Source organism: Protomyctophum parallelum (assembly GCF_964188405.1).
Source record: "Protomyctophum parallelum genome assembly, chromosome: 1".
Classification (NCBI taxonomy): domain Eukaryota; kingdom Metazoa; phylum Chordata; class Actinopteri; order Myctophiformes; family Myctophidae; genus Protomyctophum; species Protomyctophum parallelum.
In genome coordinates, this window is record NC_139697.1 from 61,190,227 (window position 1) to 61,211,135 (window position 20,909).

General features: G+C 38.8%; 2 protein-coding genes across 2 annotated transcripts in view; one reads left to right on the forward strand and one right to left on the reverse strand.

The window, feature by feature from the left end:
- Window positions 1–33: 33 nt before the first annotated feature.
- Window positions 34–1,287, forward strand: LOC310862155 (phosphoglycerate kinase 1-like; the record flags this gene model as incomplete). Its single annotated transcript, XM_083769889.1, has 1 exon — window positions 34–1,287. One exon carries the CDS (start codon window positions 34–36, stop codon window positions 1,285–1,287), a length of 1,254 nt encoding a protein of 417 aa, XP_083626015.1.
- Window positions 1,288–8,037: 6,750 nt separating this feature from the next.
- Window positions 8,038–20,909, reverse strand: part of LOC310869531 (RNA-binding protein Musashi homolog 2-like) — a 295,317-nt gene continuing 282,445 nt past the window's right edge. The window contains 2 exon segments of the mRNA XM_083780315.1: window positions 8,038–11,060; window positions 16,574–16,728. Coding sequence (XP_083636441.1) covers window positions 10,992–11,060; window positions 16,574–16,728 — 224 coding nt within the window. The 3' untranslated portion in view covers window positions 8,038–10,991.

Below are 20,909 nucleotides of genomic sequence, written 5' to 3' on the forward strand. Positions count from 1 at the left end.
TTAGGTTGCAGGTAAAGCAGAAACATGTCCATAATGTCTCTGTCAACCAAACTCACCCTGGACAAAGTGGACGTCAACGGGGCACGAGTCATCATGAGGGTTGATTTCAATGTTCCCAGGAAAGACAAGCAGATCACAAACAACCAGAGGATCAAAGCTGCTGTTCCTTCTATCAAACACTGTCTGGACCATGGAGCCAAGGCGGTGGTCCTGATGAGTCATCTGGGTCGACCTGACGGAAACCCCATGCCTGAAAAGTACTCGCTGGAACCTGTCGCTGCGGAGCTCAAAACATTACTCGGCAGGGACGTGTCCTTCCTGAGGGACTGCGTTGGTCCTGAGGTGGAGGCAGCGTGTTCGAGTCCTGCGCCCGGTTCGGTCATCCTGTTGGAGAATCTCCGTTTCCACATCGGGGAGGAAGGCCAGGGCAAGGACGCTGCTGGTAACAAGACCAAAGCATCCCAAGAGCAGATCGATTTGTTTAGGACATCTCTGTCAAAGCTGGGAGATGTGTACATCAACGACGCCTTCGGCACCGCACACAGGGCGCACAGCTCCATAGTAGGAGTGAACCTTCCTCAGAAGGCAGCAGGTTTCCTGATGAAGAAGGAGTTAGACTATTTTGCCATGGCGCTGGAGAAACCCCAGAGGCCTTTCCTAGCCATCCTCGGAGGAGCAAAAGTGAAAGATAAGATACAGTTAATTAACAACCTGTTGGACCAGGTTAACGAGATGATCATCGGGGGAGGAATGGCCTACACCTTCCTCAAAGTCCTCAACAACATGAACATCGGCACGTCCCTGTATGATGAGGAAGGTGCTAAGATTGTTAAGGATCTGATGGCCAAGGCGGAGAAGAATGGCGTGAAGATCAACTTTCCTGTGGACTTCGTCACAGCAGATAGGTTTGACGAGAAAGCTGCAATGGGAAGTGCCAACGTTTCAGCCGGTATCCCTGCTGGCTGGATGGGTCTGGACTGTGGTCCGGAGAGCTCCAAGGTGTTCGCTCAGGCTGTGTGCAGAGCTAAGCAGATCGTATGGAACGGACCAGTGGGTGTGTTTGAGTGGGACAACTTTGCCCACGGAACCAAGAACCTGATGGACAAAGTGGTGGAGGTCACACAGACTGGCTGTATCACCATCATCGGTGGGGGTGACACAGCGACTTGCTGTGTCAAGTGGAACACAGAGGACAAGGTCAGCCACGTTAGTACGGGGGGTGGAGCAAGCCTTGAGCTGCTGGAGGGTAAAGTCCTGCCTGGAGTTGATGCCCTGAGCAACGCTTAAAACACACACACACAGGCATGAAGGAAGCATGAGTTCAAGTCCGTTGCTCTCCCCATGTCCCCCATATATGGGGACTAGGTTGGTGGAGGGTGTGTACTGTGTAGAGCCCAGGATCACATTAGATGATTGACACAGGGGTGAAAAATGGGTTACAAAATCGTGGGATAAAAATTATTTAAAAAAACAAATACACACGCAGAAGCAAACCTTGAGTCAATTGCTGTACCCAGTACCATGGTCAGTATTAGGGTACAGTATAGGTATCATGTCAGTAGCATAATGGTCAGTAAATTATTATAAAAATAAAAATAAAGACATAAGGCACTGCAGCATCCTCCTGTAAACCCTCTTTATTTTCTCAACCATCACTGCAGCTCACACTGCTGGAAGCAGGCAGACTATGTGTAGCCCCAGGGGGTCATTTTGGTTAATGCACGCTTTAGTCATCATGAGCTTTTAACTAGTTTTTAATCAGCAGTATTAGTGCGCTGGATGGCTGTGCAGGCACATGACTCCTTGACCACAGGAGAGTACCCATCAATGTCATATCAATTATCATGGCCCAAGATTGGTGCACGAAAAGCCAGGACAGTGGGAGGGAGCAGTCCCCAGAGTAGGCTATAGGCTAAATTATGCTTTGTAAACTTGGTCTTATGCCATCTCCGCATCTAGAGCACTTTAAGAGTCGTACTTGCTGTAACCTATGAATATTGCATAGGTCTGTCCAAAACTAGAAACACTGTTCATTTTCCTCTTAAAGAGTGTCAATGACATGGCTGTGCAATAAGTGTTTCTTCCCAGCAGTCCTCATAACATTAAGTACGGTTCCATTGAGCATGCCTTGTTATCTCACTTGAATATAGTTTAAATGATTCATCACCTTTCCATTTCTGACTTGTTTGGAAGGCAACAAGAAAACATGAATTGCATCTATGTACCATACATCTACAGCCTAGCCATCACAGCTCACAGTAATTTTCACTCACGGTATGTCTGGTCTAAAATTTTATTGTCAATTAATTATGCCAGCATCTCAGCCTAAGCTTTTAATTACTGTTAATGAGTGTGAAGGAGCCCCACCGTCTGCACGGCCTCTCCAGAAATAGGCCTACTTACTGTGGCTGGGGGTGAACACTAACCAGCAAGTAGCACTACCGGTAAATCAATAAAAGAAGCACTAATTTTCATCAAAGTTCATCATTAGTTTGTCACAAAGCTTGTCCTTCGATTGGCTTTGTTTGGTGCTATATTTGCTCCTAATGAAATGTAAAAAATCACACCCGTGTGAAGTGAGGGGCGCTCTTACGGGAAAAAAAGACTTCCCCATGAAGTAATTTGTCAACTTATGTTATTATCTTTTAACCATGATACAATGTTAAAAGAAATATTCAATGTATTTAAAGTTAATGATACTGGATAAGGCATAATTTATTGAGCACCAATGCTATTCAAGGAATAACTTATATAATACTTTGATAGCGGTGATAAGAAACCCTGGCCTCTATTATACATGCAGCCTCTTTCTGTAGACGCTGGGATTGACCACAGAGGGGCAGTATAATAACATGCTTTTAGTTTCTTAAAAGCAACTCAGTACTAAACACTTTATCATTCATAATTGAAACTAGAGGAAGTGCTCCTCGGGGCACAGGTCTCCACCAGGATAATAGCGTGATCTATGGATAAAATATATACGAGTATTGTACAGTCTGCCTCATGGTGGCGCTATAACTGGCAGATGTGGCATTTCTTCCTCTGGGAATGTGATTGGTTAGCCGATTTGCTCGTTTACATATGACGTAAGTTTTCCCTTCAATGGCGTTTAATGTTTTGATGTTTAATTTACGCCATATCTAGCAGAATTATGACGTAATTTCTCCATTAATTGTCAATGGCAAATATTGAGACGTGTGAGGACAAGATTTAGCAGACATTTGACCTGAATTCCCCTTTCATTGTCAATGACAAATCTTGAGACGTGTGGGGACAAAAGCTGTTTATAGAAGGGGCTAACGCCCCTTAATAAAACAATGAAGGGATATAACAGTTTGTTTTATTTTAATTCATTTTCCAGAAAGACACATCAATAAATTGCTGCACAATTGGAGGATGGAAACCTTTCACAAACATTTTTCTGTCAGTATTGTTGTTTGAAAATACAAATATAAAATTATACTTTCCACAATTCAGATGTGAGAGACCGCCATCCATTGTAAGGTATATTTTACAACAGGGCTTGAGCAAGCCATACAAGACCGGAATGAGGCTTTCAGATGTCGGCCAGTTTTCTTGCCATAAAAAGTTGGTTAACGTAACACAAACCAAAGAAAATGCTAGTGCAAGTGCTAAGAATGGACAATCCAAATTGCTAAACGTCTCTGGGAGCACACCTGAAGTTCCATGGAATCACAGTCTTGCAATTGAGTTCAAAGACCACCTAGTTTCAACTCAGTCACAGTACACAGTAGTGTTTTAACTCTGAGAGTGTACAAATGGAACCAAATGGACCCATACAGGTCCAGTTTTGGTTCTATTTTGTATGTTCTCAGAATGACATGAACACTTATACAGTTTGAATATTATGTCAAATGAGAACTATTATATGACTATTATAGACGTGTTTTTTCTCTCACAAATATAGTCACTGTTCTAGACATGGTCAATCATTAATGACGACAAATCTCTATACTATGAACACAGGCAAATAACTTGATGACGTGATGATGAACAATAAGATTTACCCTAAAACATCACTCTGTTATTTCTCTGATCTTGAATATTTCAATTGCAATAGATTTGTGAACAGGAACATGTGATTTACCCCGTTTGTCCAATGTTCTGGTACATAATGAGTAGTGCCTGTATATGAAAGGGTCCATTGCGTAAATGCTCCAAAACATTCTGGTCTTTAGAATTATTTTGTTTTTTTTATAAATGGAGCAGCACCAGAGATCAGATTGTACATCTTGTGAAGCCTGATTGCCAGCTGTGGATATATACGACTGATTTGATTCCAAGATAATTGAAATAACATGACTAATGGTATGTTTTAGGGTGACATTTCCCTTCATAGTTGGGAGAAATGTTGTGGCCATTGCCTAGCACTTGCCTTGAGCTTCAAGTTTCAATGGATAGTTTTAATGGATGTATACACATAATGCTGACAACTTCCAATTTGATAGGATTTTTTCTCTTTTGATTATTTTCTTAAATCTACACCCCCCAGCCCCACACTGCCCCAAATGGATGAGCTGCTAATATGGGTAACATTCATCAGCTGCCAACTGCTATCATTACAAAACAATAGTACAACAAAAAGAGCCATGCTACCTTAAAGTCCAAGCTACAGTGGATAAAAGGAGAAACATCTACTGTAAACTATAGTATATGAGGGGAAAGAGACAGTTGAAGTCCTTTTTTAATAAAGATAAGGAGCATCAAGGCTTCGTAGTGCAAATCATTTAATTAATGTATTTTCAAGGTTCAAGGAGTTTTATTGTCATTCCATACGACTCGAGTACAGAATAAAATTGGTTTTGTATTTCATATTTCTATGGCATTATTTCTCTTTCAGATTAAATGACTGCAGAAATGCAAGATCAATTTCAGCACTTATTAAACTCCATGCCTTATGTAAGAGATATATGTACTGTAAGAAGAACCTTGTAAGGAGACATTAATACAGTACATATTGACTACAGTAAATAAACAATTGCCCCCCATGAGAAAGTCTATTTCAGAAGAATATTCTTTTTCACTGTGCACTGTGAAGCAAACAATATATTAGCCTTTTAGTATCTTATCTAATCTCAGCAAACAATGTAGGAAAATTAATTATTTTAATGACATGGCAGTTAGCATGATACAATTCTAATTAATGATATCTATTAAATGGTATTTATTATTTGTTAAAATTGTATCGCTAATGGCATTTGTCTCCTTATAAATGTGGGTATTACATTTTGCAACTTGCCATTCTTTAAATAAACCACTGTTAATAACAAAGTTAAACCTATGTATTTATCACAATACATGTGTTACACAGTGTTTGAATTAAAGACCCCATGAAGTGAAATGAATATTTCTCAGGATGTTTAGGAAATGATACAGGCAGACATGATAAATCATGTTCAGTTGAAATGTAACCTCCTTCCCATAATGTTTTTCTTTAGTATACAGTCAACAACAACAAGTGGACCTGCAATTTGGACAAAGACAATTAGCAGTGCTTATCTATACTTCCTTACTATTTATAAGCATATTTGACAGTAGGCTGCCCAACTGACAGTGTTTATGATTCAAGACAGTAGTGTCTTGAATCATAAACACTGTCAGTTGGGCAGCCTAAGTCCATTTCAGTTAGGGGTGCAACAGTTAATAGAACCAATCAATAAAATAAAATAAAAGATAATCTTTCAAAAATAGTTAAAATAGAAGATCTTCAAGCTCACAAAGCATTGTGTTATACGTGTTTGGGATCAGCTTGTAGATCAGCTATTTATTGATTAACAAAGTATATTGTAGATCAGCTATTTAAATAGTGTAAGTGGTTAATCAGACTAATATATATGCTGATTATTCAATACTAATAGTTGCAGCTCTAATTTAATCTTGAAACAAGTGTAAAAGGGAACTATGAAGGAAAGAAGGTTGGAATGGCACACATATCAGGCCACATGCACTCTGTGAAAGGGTTAATGGGCTCTATGCATACACGCCATTTTGGAAAGAACTTGGGCCCATTTACTTCCTCATTTCTTTCACAGGTGTTACCGCTGATACTAATGAGGGCTCTGTTCCATTCTGGTCAAACAGAGTCAGGGTGCTGCTATTGTGCATGTTGGCTCAGTGGAAACACTCTGCTACACCAGTGGGTCTCAAAGTGTCCTTGAGTTGAGTGGGTTCCAAATGGACCCGCATACAGGTCAAATGGAACCAAATGGTTCCATTTGTAAATAATAATAATGAATTGCATTTTTATAGCGCTTTTCCAAGTGCTCAAAGCGCTTTACAATGGTTCATTCATTCATACATTGGGAGGTGAAGCGGCGAACAGTCGACGCCAGCGTCCTCACTTCCCACATTCACGCACCAATGGTGGCAAGCTCACATACCAACCGACTCATTGGAGGCAATGTGGGGTTCAGTGTCTTGCCCAAGGACACTTCGACATGTAGACAGGAGGAGCCGGGATTCGAACCGCCGACCCAGGGATCATTGGACGACCTGCTCTACCTATACTGAGCCACAGCCGCCTGTACACTCTCAGAGTTATGGGGGGTCCTTGAAATTAAAACATTTGAAACCCACTGTCCACTAAATGGAACAGAGCCTAAATTAGTATCATATGTAACACCTGTGATGGAAGTATGAAGAGTCATTCTGTGTGCACAGACAGAGCCCATTAGTGACGTGGTGTCGCTGGACAGAAATAACATATTTTCATCTGGGTGTCAACACACTTCGGCCAAGGCTGTGATTAAAGGCCTATTCATAGTCTGGATTTTCGGTGGTGAGGTGACCACCGGAGCTGAAATAACGTTGAGCGGTGGTGAGTAAAAACAGAGAGAAGGGCTGGAGCGGTGGCGGTGGTTTGCTCTTCACCGCGGCTCGTGACGTCATGTTGTAATTCGGTGGTCACCTAACCACCAAAAATCCATACTATGAATGAGCCTTAACTCTCAGTTACACACCTGTAAGGGTCTGTTTGGAATCACCCTGAGGGTCTCTGAAACCCATGAGAACCACTGATTATTTGATCTCTGATTCACAGCCTTGTCCAATCCTAGCCACCTGCCATGAAATGGTTTGCTATGATTTTCACCGGGTCTTAATCTTATTGTGACGCCTGTTCATGTGTGAGAAGAATGACTCATAACTGGTAACACACTAGGTCAAATATTAAAGCGTATTCATGAAAAGTTATTTGAGAGAGAGAGAGAGAGAGAGAGAGAGAGAGAGAGAGAGAGAGAGAGAGAGAGACCAAAAGCAGTATTATTCAAAAGTAGCTGTGCCAGAGGCTTCTGGGATATTCCCAAAGAATTTTACAAACACTAAAAGGTATTACAGTTTATTTTAAACCCTACGATTGACTACCATGTCATCACTACTGTGTCATCATTGGTATGTTAGAACTACCAGTATATGTATTCTTAAAAAAAATAAGAATTTTCTTTCACATAAAATCCTTTTCATAATTGTAGCTTGTGGCCCTCTTAGAAAGTAATCAAAAATATTTTGCATATCTAGCATTAGCATTTAAGGTAGTATGGCATACCCCCTTTAAAACATTCAAGGTGGGGATCCAAATGGTGCCTTGTGTAAAATTCTTACAGCATGTTTATTTATTGTTCATCCATGAAAGCTTTGGTTAGCTGAAGCCACATGAGATTGTTAAAGCAAAACTGACAAAAGAAAAGAAACAGTGAATACATTGGATACCAAAACAACAGTTTGCGTTTATCTATCGGTGTTAAATCCACTAATTACTACAGGTAATATCAATACTAATTAGATCATGTTATTATACAACCACTACATGGTAATTACAGGAGATAGAGGAGATAAAGAGAGATATAAAAGGGATAGATATGACGGAAAGGACAGGTAGAACAACGACAGCACTCTGTTACAACAAGGTAACTGTTATTGTCTTTTTCTTCTTCTTTCAAACACACTATTGAAATAAATGGATGATTAAGATAGTTTAGGCTGTTTTCTGTTTGGTGACAGGGAAGGGAAGGAGAGAAATCAGTGGATGCACAGTACATTTTAATAGAATATTACAGTTAGTAACCACAAAGTATCAATAAAACTTTCTGATTCAACTTTAAATCAGCAATGAAGCATCTCTTTTGTTTTTATTAGTTTTATATATTTTTTTCTCTCTTTACATTTCATTATTACAATGTATTATTATTTACTTTTTTCTCATTCTTTAAATTATTACTTGATCACAACTCCATAATTTACTTTAAAAGCATCCAGCATTTTTCTTTAACCTGGTTGTTTGGAACAAAGGAGCTATGAGACAAACAAATACAAATAAAAAGAGCAAAATTAAACAACAAACACATTTGCAGGTAATGTTTTTCAGAGTACATATGCATTCCATCATCAGAAATCACACTGTAATTTGGAGCATTATTATTAAATGTTTGTAACTCACATCATCACATGTATCATTTATTACCCCAGTGGTTCCCAAACTTTTTCATGTCAAGGACCCCTAAAATTAGCCTGCGGACCCCCATTTGAAAATATACTCCAGGGACCCCCATAAGAGAATATTTGTACAGCACTAGCAGTGATTTTCGACTATTTTCATTTCAAGGACCCCCCAGTTTGATATGCAACAGGCTAAGGCCTCACATTTAATGACATTTCTATCCCAGACCCCAATTTATATTGTAAAATCAACTCTGAGAGTGTACAAATGGAACACTTGGTTCCATTTGTACACTCTCTGAGTTAGGGACCCATAAGGGTCCATTTGGTTGCTAATTATCATTTAACTGGGGACCCCCTGGAACTCTCTCAAGGACCCATAGGGGGCCCCGGACCCCACTGTGGGAACCACTGATTTAGCCTACAGATTAGTGCAGCAACTGATACTAACCACTTAAACCCTATAGTTCTTTTGACCATACATAGTCCCCCAGGGCATGGCCCCCTACATTTCCCTTCAAATGCACCAAATCTCTTCAATTCTCTGTCTAGATGAGCTATTTTCGCAGAATGTTCCCTATTGTTACTTGCCCAAATAAGGAATGCTAAGTGGTTAACAGAATAACTTACTCAGTGTCTTTTATCCACTTTGTAAAAATATTTTTGACATAGGCTACAGTACAAAGGATACATGGGTCCATCATATGATGAAACACAAAGGCATTGCCTTACCACAATGTAGCCTACTGTATGTATATAATGTATGTTTACCCCACAACTTTGAAGTATAAGTCCAGTCTATAACCAAAAAATCCTTCATTTAAATACTCTGTTGAGGACCTTTTTTCTCCCTTTAAAAAATCCAACATATACATGTGCAAATAGGAAATGTCCTGTACTTTACTGCTCACAGTGCAAAGATTACCCATTTTACTTTCTGATGTCTCCTCTACATTTCCCATTAGAATAAATTAAACCTGCCAATGATTCCGCAATAGAAGTCACAGGGCTGAGGTATGGTATCAAAATGTTTACCTTCCTAATTCAGTCAGAAATGACTAGCTGATGCACAGAAGAAGCATTATATAACAGCTTGAACACAGAGGTCAGATATTGTGTTCCAGACTAAGCAAAGCCAAATTTACACTTTGGAAAAACAAGTGTCACGCGACAATGCTGTATTTTCAACTAAAAAAAGTAGAAAAAAAGAAGTAGTTGACATTATGTCATTTTCGATTGAGTGACGATGCTGCGTGACAAGTTTTCGCCAAAGCATAAATTATCCTTATGGAACAAGCAGGGTGAAACAAACATTAACATACATTAAACCAGTTAAGTTTTCTCTCGAGTATAAAATAGCCAGTATCCACAGAATTCTCCTGCCTGGATCATGTTCTGAGCCTAACATCTAAGTACAGTGTGCTTTGGATTAAATCATCTTTCTCTTTGAAACAAAAATGATAGCGATATCTTAATTAACAGTTAGACAAAGGATACGTTAACAATCATTTATTTCTTAAAAACGCGCTTACTTATTCACCATACGCTGGTAGGACATTTGTAAAATTATTCAGCTCGAGTATTTACAGAGCAAACCTATTCCGTTTGTCACTAGGGTGGTCACGGTCTTCCAGCAAAAAAGTGTAATAATGTTTAGCGCTTTTATTTCTATTCACACGCTATTACATTTTCTTCAACACACCATCACAAAAATATGCTATTCTCTTATTGAGTTGATTATATGCAGTGACTGGAATAATATGTACAGCTACATTTATTTTTCTCAAGTTTCAATTCACAATGTAATTATATGAAATGATATATATATATATATATATATATATATATATATATATAATATATATAATCATAACAGCAAAAACAACACTTATAAAAAAGGACCATAAAAATATTGGAGTCCTCTTTGTATTGCCCAAAAATAGGTAATTATGGCTAACAAGGAGACGTCACAAAAATTAAAACAGCGACTTGGATTTATTACTTAAATACCCTCTTAATTTCCATTCAAAATTAAATGTTTCCATGTCAGCAATTTGAATGTATTTTTTTGTTTTTGTGCAAAGACACATAATTATGTCTCCAATATTTTTTTCCCTTTCTTAATAAAAAGATGAAGACATGACTTAGTAGACCAAAAACTAGTATTTTTGGTCTCCCCCCCCCCCCCCCCCCCTCCCCAGGAAAAAACAAATACATTTCCACTTGCATACTACAAAGTTAAAATATAATGACACAAAATGAACTGTAAATCTAAAACGACATCTTAAAAAATTAATCAAAAAGCTAAAAAAAAAAAAAGGAAAAAAAAGGAAAAGTACGACATATGTGAATTAAATTGATATGAAACATTAAACCAAACCAAGTTATCAAAGGTTCGGAATATAGTACAGCAGTTCTTTGTAGTCTTTTTTTATTTTCTTTCTGAGATGACAAACTTTCTCAATTATTTTCTTCATATAGTTCCATTTCTATTCTTTTTACTTGGGTGATGCTGTAGTGCTTGTTGGTGGTTGACATCACCTGTACACAAAGCCAATTAGATACTCCGGGCCTGTCTGTAGCATTTGGCCACCAGATGGACTCTGCTGGTGATAAAGAAAGAAATTATCCTTAGAAATATAATCACACATGACCATAACAAACATCTAAGCCTTTAATGTTACAAATCAGAAGAAAGGCAATGTGACTGTCAAATACATCTTGTCAATGACTAGAGGGCCACAGAAGCTCAGACGAAACATTTTACTGTGAATACGAGGAACATGATGATGTGGCTGTAGTTATAACGTGCTCTCATAATTTTCAGGGTGTTTTTGTATAATAAATAGCAATGTTCTTTATACCGTTAAGAAGGCAGTACATCTGTCTGAAACATTGGTTTCTTTCCTGTGTCCAGAATAAATGTTTGGCATCATTACTAGTATTTTTCCCATTGGCTGGCACCTCACAAGGACCGCTGTGCTTTGCACCTTATGTTCATAGAATAAATAGCAAACATGTCACAGCAAAGGACACCTCAGGTGTTAATGAAAAGTGTTTAATGTACTTTGTAGTACTACTAAAACGCTCTATACTTTAATGAATTAATGCTTTGTTTATTTAGTATTAGATTAGTAAACTAAATCCACTCATCTGTGCCCTGTACACCAATTCTCATTGTCAAAAACATCTACAATGGACGTGCGCCTCTTTTCCTCCTCACTGATTACCAAATGAGCCTTTCATCTCTAACTATGGTGAAATACAGTATACAGTACATTAGATTAGCTAACGCTGTGGGGTTCCTCCGTCTTTGAAGGTTGTGTGTCTTCAACCAACAACTCCTACAAAACAGAAGTAGGTATAGAACACATCCTTTCAAACTAATTTGAGCTATGGAGCTGAAAAGTGAAAAATATAGGTGCAACAGAGAGCAACAAGTTCACTTACAGTATACCTCCTGTTAGCATTCTGGCCAGGTACAGTACAATAACTATAACTAGGTACAGTGTAGGTTACAATACAATGGAGTCCTTTCAAAATATTTTATAGCCAATACACATGTAAAGACTATATATATATATATATATATATACACAGTATATAGTTCATGTGTAGGAAGTGACTGTAGCATTTTATTTACAGTTGAATCCAGCTCATATAGCATATCACTGAATCACAATCAATTAGACATAATTGTATTCTATGGCAATCTCTCCCTCCGATGTGTGGAATTTGGAAATTAAATTCCCGCTTCACCATGGACCTAACACAACTCGTAATCACAGCTTAGGTGGTCAAGTTAGGCAGGTCACTGGTCACTTCTCATGTGAAAGGTTGATCGTGCAATAATATGTCCATTGCATACATTCGGGCCTTTAGAAATAATACAGCATAAGTGACTTTACATCTTGCTTCTGTAGTGCTGTTGTTTTTCTTTTGAAGGTTCTATTATCTCTTGTTGAGTTCCCCATGTTGAGTTCCCCCTGTGTACTGCAGTGCAGTCCCCGTTGCTGCCAACCCTGTTGCCGAGGGAGTGCTACCACATGCTGGGGAGGGACTGCTACACCACATGCTAGTGATGCTTCCTTCCATACACATGAACCATCACCAGCTACCTCCTTTCATCTGATAGAGTCTCACTGGGAAAGCTTAACGTGTGTGGAGGTTCACCCTCAGTGGTGTAAAGTAGCAAAGCGCATTAACTCATGTACTGTACAACTTTGAGGTATAGTTTACTTTACTACTATTTCCAATTTTCCATACTTTTACTCCTACATTTCAGAGGCAAATATTGTACTTTTACTCCACTTACAATGATTTGAAAACTTTAGTTAGTGTAGACACTTTGTAGATATTGATAGTTATTATTACTACAAAACATACAGTATACCACTTCGGCCCTATATACATTTATTTCAGTCATTTGAAAATAGCTCATCTTCATGCTCACAATGCGTTGTGACGTATTGTGAGCATGAAGTTTCTGCTATTTGAAAAATAATTTTATAAAAATGTTATACATTGAGACTTGAGAAATGGGACGTGCTGTATAATGTGTAGCCTACTTTCTACTTTTGTATTTTTACTCAAGTAAATTTTGAATTCCGGACTTTTATACTTCCATCAGAGTATTCTTACATTGCAGAATTGATACTTTTACTTTAGTAAGTGCTTTTTCCACCACTGGTTCACAGTATCTCAGACAATGTCCTATTTCACTGAACAGGTGCCTATATCAACCAGGAGGGGTCACTATTGCAGCAACAAGGACACCAATTGTGCCAGTTCTTTTATCTGTAGTGTTTGAGCATGCCAGAAGACAAATCCGTTCAGAAGTCAAAGCCCTCCTTATGGAACAAGTCATTTGTGTTTTAAAGCCCCCCCCCCCCCCCCTGTTATTTGTGATATTGCCCAATTAATATCCATACATCCAGATGGTAATGATGATGACTAAGCGTGCCATTGTCTTCTGAAGAGGTCAACTTCTTGTCATACGCACAAGTATGTACTACAGTAACTATCTCATTTATAGCAGATACTGAAAAGTGTGTGATTGAAATACACAGTAGATGTAATACCTCTGATAAGATGGCGACCGGCTATCTGTTCAGTGGTATCCATTTGTAAAAGCTGTGGCAATCAACTGGCCCTAAAAGTGTACAGCAAGGGGCTTTATGTCAGTATGCAATTCAAGAACATAATACAATTCATCACATCAAATTTGTTCTGCTAGCATGAATGTGTATTATTGATGCTACAGTTCACTTTGATAATGATTTTCATTCTTACCTTTGAAACTTTAACAATATTGACAGCATCTACTGTCTGTAGGTGTCGCTCTCTCTCCAACTTTGTGTCCATAGGATAGGACTGATATTGTTATTTGAGTTTATTGACATTAAAGGAGCCATAGGCTCAATATACTGTAATAGCTCAAGTAAAAATACTGTACAGTTATTTGATTGCTTTGCGCATACACTATGTCCAGTCATCCTATTTGCTATGGGCTGTCAAAGTCACTCAAAGTCATGTTAATGTTACGTGAGATTGTTTTCTTTAAGAACAATACGCATTCATGCTAACACAAACACAATTTAACGAAAACCTAACTTGTTAAAAGGATGTAATCATAAAGACTTTCATTCATCCCATTTCCCCCGTTATGATCAATGTAGTTTTGTCCACAAAAAAGAAAAGAAAAAGTGACTGACTAATGATGGATAGCTTAAGGAAATCATTTGTCAAGTCATTTGATTAATTTCAATGCACAAAGGAACAGAAGTCCAGTTCATTACTGTTTTGTGACATTAAGGGAGTTCTGACTTATGTGCAGCACTTACAAGTGTGCTCCTTTTATTACAACAAAATAAATAATAATGATAATAATATCTCTATGTACATGTAAGGCCATTTCACAACAGCACAACTGTGGTTAGTTACACAAGGTCTTAAAGAATATAACAAAAATAAATGTATATAGGATCTTTAGTAGTATGCTTTAGTAGTATACTAGAATAGAAGAATAGAAGTGTATGTTTTTGTTAGTTTAACCTTTCTACCATATTCATAAAAAAATGATATGTAGAACAAGATACGATAGTTATTGTAACGCTGTGAATTTCTAATTAAATGCTGAGATGATTTGTGACAATGGCTTTAAAAATGCTCATGTAATCAAAATGCTATTCAGTAGAACAATAGCTATAGAATACAATAGCTATTCAGAAAAGAACAACTTCCAAAACCCTAACCATTATCGTGCTTCTGTGAGGCAACGTTTTTATTGGTTTGCCATCCATCATTTGTTCTTTCATTATAACGTCCCTGCTCAATAGCAAGCCATATGAGCCTCATATTCAGGTCATTTATGGACAAACTCAATTATATTCCCATGAACTGATATATCTGGTTCCGCTGAGTCACGGTCAGAGCAGACTCTAAACAAAGTGATGTAATAGAAATGCGAGCGATATGAAACCATGCCCTAGAACACTGGTTCCTAACCCACTGGTAGGCAGTGATTCCCAACCTGTGGGCCGGACCCCACTGGTAGGCCAAGGGGATATTGCAAGTGGGCCCCCAAATAATTGGCAAAACCAAAAGATTGTATTGAAAATATAACATGAATATTAAAAATGTGGGATTTCTTTCTGTAAGACCTTGGGGAAAAAAAATGTGTTTTCATTGTGATGAACAAACTTTAACTGGGAACTTAAAGTACAATATGTTAGTTCCACTGATCCAAGCCGGAACACAATCAATTGATTGATCATTAAAATAAACATGCTCTCAAAATGCACACGGCTTATGTGTTTTGTTTTCTTTGGTGTTTCATGGTGTTAAGTTTGTTAACGTCTTATTGTGATTTATTGTCTTAAATAAAAAAACATTTGATAAGAAAAATAAATGCACACGGCTTACCCATCTGACCACTCCTCATTCACACGTATGAAACACCAATCAAGCAAATGTTGGTAGTTTTTTTTGTTTTTTTGGGCCACCACAATGCTTTTCCAATGGGAGTCACATGGTTTGACCAAACATGTTTGTTTGATGAGGGGGGTGGGGCAGAACACCACCAGCAATCACTCAGCAATCAAACACAGATGTTTGATCAAACCATGTGACTCCCATTGGGGAAAAGCTTTTCCAATGGGAGTCACATGGTTTGACCAAACATTTTTGTTTGCTTGATTGTTTGGTAGGTGTGAATGAGGCCTTGCTGTTCAAATGGGTAGGACCGGCGGCCAGGAAGTCTGTCAAGATTATCAAGTTGGCCTTGATCCAGAAAATGTTGGGAACCACTGCCCTAAAAAGTAAGCCAGATTGGTTAAGAGGATCAAGAGGTTATTTTCTTTAGGACTTTAGGACAGTGCATGTTACACTGTCTGGGAGCAGTCTAATATAGATGGTAACAAAAGATATTTGATGAATCCCGAAGCTCCTTATAGCAGGCACATTGACTAGGTAAAATGTTTGCTGTCACATTTATTTAATTATTAGTAATCTATTAATAGCTGTCAAACTCTCTCTCCTACCATAATCCCCCCCATTGTTTTGTGACTAATGCTGCTGCACTTCCAGTCCCAACATGCGCCGTACACCTCGCCTCACCATACTATGAGCTCACCTCCAAGGACAAGAGTCTTGTGGCTCATTTATTTTGTCCTACAACTGTGTCACTCGCCAAAAACAACTAGGAGAAGAAAAAAAAGAAGAAGATAAAAAAGAAGTAGCTAGCAACACAGTTGTACGACAAAGTATAAATGGGGCATAAGAGTGACAAGATGGAGTCTAGGCATTAACACAGCTGCTTCTTTCTCCGGTATACAAAATAATTAGTGGCCCTGTAGGTGTCACTGTTGAGACTGTGGAGGACACTGATCTGAGCTGATCCACTAGGAAAAACAAAACACGTCGTACATTATAGTTGCTCATGGTACTTTTCCATCGATACAGTGAAATGCAATGCCAAATAACCTTAGTACTTTTATATAGCGACACTATGGTAATACATGTTGCCTTATAGTACTGACTACAATAATAAGGATGGAACCCTAAGGGGAAAGGAGAGGTAACTGAGGCCAATGAGAGTACAGAGGTAATGCATACTCACTGTGATGCTGGGACCAAAGCCAGAGCCAGGCTGAGGGCTAGCAGCTGTTATGTAGTTGCCCACTGCAGAGTCCTGGCTGCCGGGTCCATACAGGTCAGCCACAGGCCCGGGACTGTTGGGACCATGGAAGCCTCCGGGTCTTGATGGGTTGGTGCCTACACACACAGAACACAACAGGATACACCGCCGGTCAGAAACACAGGGGACTCACTCTAGGAACCATGCATAGTGCTGGCACGACCATTGAATCACTTCAACTGACACATTTACATATATTTAAGGTATAACACAAATGCAGTATAATCGTTGCTGTCAGGAGGAACGACCTATAACAACCATTCTTTAGGTTTTTATTTTTTCGTTTTTTTTCAATAAATCAATGCTATTGAACACCCTTAATTAATTAATTAATCTGTTAATTAAAAGAATATTGAACCAGTGAAAAGTATTAATTGGACCGTCAAACTGTATGCTGTACGTCAAACTGTATGCTAAAGCAGCTAACTCCACCACCGCTCCAAATATCATTCAAGTACCGGTAGTTGACAATATATGAAGTCACAATACCAACTTTGATGAGGCAGTATTGCATTGTTTAAAAAATACATGGTTTTCTTCATTTCCTGAAAATGAATATTTTTAATTTCCTTATAAATGAACATTTTGGAGTTAGGGGGTTTCTTCCTGACAGCAGAGCTATTTATAATTCATTTTGATTTGTCATTGTCAACCTAATACTAATACAGCAGTTTGTTAACAGCAAGCCTTTGCATTCCTTGTATGACCTGGTAACTAGGATAACTGTCATAGTGCCTAATGTCTACAGGGGTAATGTCTAAACAAAAAGAAAAAGGTATGGAGATATAGTGAGCAAAGAGGAATAAAGGGATACTAAAACAGGTCTAACATCGGAGAGAAATATTGTACCTGACCTTTGCCTTGTGAGTAACAGTGACTCAAACTAATATAGTCTTTTAAAGAACCACATGTCTAGCAAAGGGCAATAACACTGTCAATACAAATATAAACAAGAAGAGAGAGAGGGAGAAAAAGGCAATGGTCTCTTAACAGCAAGATAGCACTTCAGCGTCTGCCGTTAGACCGTACATAATCTTTATTCACAAACTGAAAGATAACCACACAACCACTGCATTCAAAAGAAAACCCCTCTTGACCAGGGGTTTTGCAAACAATACAATGCTTTTAAACATGCAACACCTGTTGAAGCATGCAATTGTACACACAACATAACCCAAAACAAATTATACATACAGTACCTGCTAGTATAACACATATATATTGACAATCTTTACACATCATTGTACTCTCAGAACTAATCTTGGTGTTGTTAGATATGCTGGCCCCATGAGAGGCACCTGCAAACATACTGTGGATATAACCTGCATGCATTGTAGTCTCTAACAGTGTTTAACTGTTCTTTGACTGCAGGGGACTTTCCATAGCGGGCCACTAGCATTCTTATCTGTGCTACACAGCCCCCTTTCTTATTAAGTAATTGAGGTAATTGTCAGTGGAAAAGGTCATTCCCATTTCCTTTAATCGTCTGCATTTTAGTGTGGCTCCATGTGAAAGTAAGTACTAGATATTATTTTTTATTTTTTATTCTTGAACACAGGGGATGCTGGTTGAGCCATCAGCACTGAAACAAATTACACTGATTAAGTCTGACTTGTTTTCTTTAGCAGGGCTCATGGTAATACAACAGACCACTGTTTTGATTACACAGCGTTTAATTACTGTGTTCTTGTTCATGTTGCCTTATATCCCCATTTTATAGTGCCATTTTTTAAATACAGGATGGGTACACTGATTATGTAGCAAAATGCATTCATTAGTCTTCCATGAGCTCAGCTTCTCACGTCGGTACCAGTGTGAACTTTTCCTATTACGTTTGTTGAACGAAGAAGCAGCTATTATGCTTTGGGCACAATACACAAATTGGAACACAAAAGATAACGTCTGAGGGGGCTTATCCTTAGCAACCTGTTGTATATTGTTGAATTAGAGGAGCTGTTTTGTGACTTTCTTTTTGTAGTAAACAGCTATTGTGGAGATTATTCTTACTGGTAATGCTGTTCCTAAACACACTGAACAACTGGTACTCTGGCATGATGAAGTCAACATCAATTAATCCATTCTATTAATGGTGCCAGTGGCCATAGAATAGATGAGGACATCACACTAGTTTCAGTGCACTGCCATAGAGCACCGAAGTCCTGACGTCACTGTCAGTAGAGGGCGCCAGTCCACAGGTTCATGTACTTTTTATTTGCATTGAAATCCCCATAGGGGGATTTTAGATCTCTTCATAAGAACTGTGTTTGAAAAACATACACCGATCATCCCGGCTTTTTCACTCATATGGATATGAAGCATCGACTGAAGGTGGAAATGTACAAATATACCCAAAGAGTAACACAATAAGCGTTAGAAACGAGTCAAACAACCTAGAGACTACATTGCCCGTCGCACAACAGAAACTGACATGTTATTTATTTGTATTGATATTTAATGTTTCGTGGTTACTACGAGTCGAGTCACTGCCAGTTGAGCTTACGACAACGAGGAATCTCAGGAACGCAATGTGTTGGCTTTTGCGGCCACATTAATTCCATTTTCTCCAGAAACTGGCTGCATCAAATATGAATGGACATCATTAACGACGCACAGCCACCCCCCTAACAGAAAGGCTGGGATGATCGGTTTATTTTTCAAACACAGTTCTTATATGAAGCGACCTAAAATCCACCTATGGGGATTTCAATGCAAATAAAAAAATACATGAACCTGGGGTTCCCAAACTTTCTATACCAGTATACTGGAAAAGACCTCTGTAGTGGCAGTGACACATCACCATACTGCTTACACCATCAGAATCTACCTCAAATAGGAGCTAGATCAGGAAGAGTTCTCATACTCACACTTGGATACAGGCCTGCACGCACACAGGATTACACACCTATCATTCTGTCTGGATATAATTACTTACAAACTGCTGGCCAGATGCTGGTAGCTGGTCTACAGTATACTCTGTCTGAACCAGATGCCATTGCTGGTCTATACGCCACTGTCTGAACCAGAAGCTGGTCTATATATGACTCCGTCTGAACCAGATGCTGATCTATACTGTATATGTCTCTGTCTGAACCAGAAGCTGGTCTATATATGACTCTGTCTGAACCAGAAGCTGGTCTATATATGACTCTGTCTGAACCAGATGCTGATCTATACTGTATATGTCTCTGTCTGAACCAGATGCTGGTCTATATATGACTGTCTGAACCAGATGCTGATCTATACTGTATATGTCTCTGTCTGAACCAGAAGCTGGTCTATATATGACTGTCTGAACCAGATGCTGATCTATACTGTATATGTCTCTGTCTGAACCAGATGCTGGTCTATATATGACTGTCTGAACCAGATGCTGGTCTATATATGACTGTCTGAACCAGATGCTGGTCTATACTGTATATGTCTCTGTCTGAACCAGATGCTGGTCTATATATGACTGTCTGAACCAGAAGCTGGTCTATATATGACTCTGTCTGAACCAGATGCTGGTCTATACTGTATATGTCTCTGTCTGAACCAGATGCTGGTCTATATATGACTGTCTGAACCAGATGCTGGTCTATATATGTCTCTGTCTGAACCAGATGCTGGTCTATATATGTCTCTGTCTGAACCAGATGCTGGTCTATATATGACTGTCTGAACCAGATGCTGGTCTATATATGTCTCTGTCTGAACCAGATGCTGGTCTATATATGACTGTCTGAACCAGATGCTGGTCTATATATGTCTCTGTCTGAACCAGATGCTGGTCTATATATGACTCTGTCTGAACCAGAAGCTGGTCTATATATGACTGTCTGAACCAGAAGCTGGTCTATATATGACTCTGTCTGAACCAGAAGCTGGTCTATATATGACTGTTTGAACCAGAAGCTGGTCTATATGACTGTCTGAACCAGATGCTGGTCTATATATGACTGTCTGAACCAGAAGCTGGTCTATATATGACTGTCTGAACCAGATGCTGGTCTATACTGTATATGTCTCTGTCTGAACCAGATGCTGGTCTATATATGACTCTGTCTGAACCAGAAGCTGGTCTATATATGACTCTGTCTGAACCAGATGCTGATCTATATATGACTCTGTCTGAACCAGAAGCTGGTCTATATATGACTCTGTCTGAACCAGATGCTGGTCTATATATGACTCTGTCTGAACCAGATGCTGGTCTATATATGACTGTCTGAACCAGATGCTGATCTATATATGACTCTGTCTGAACCAGATGCTGGTC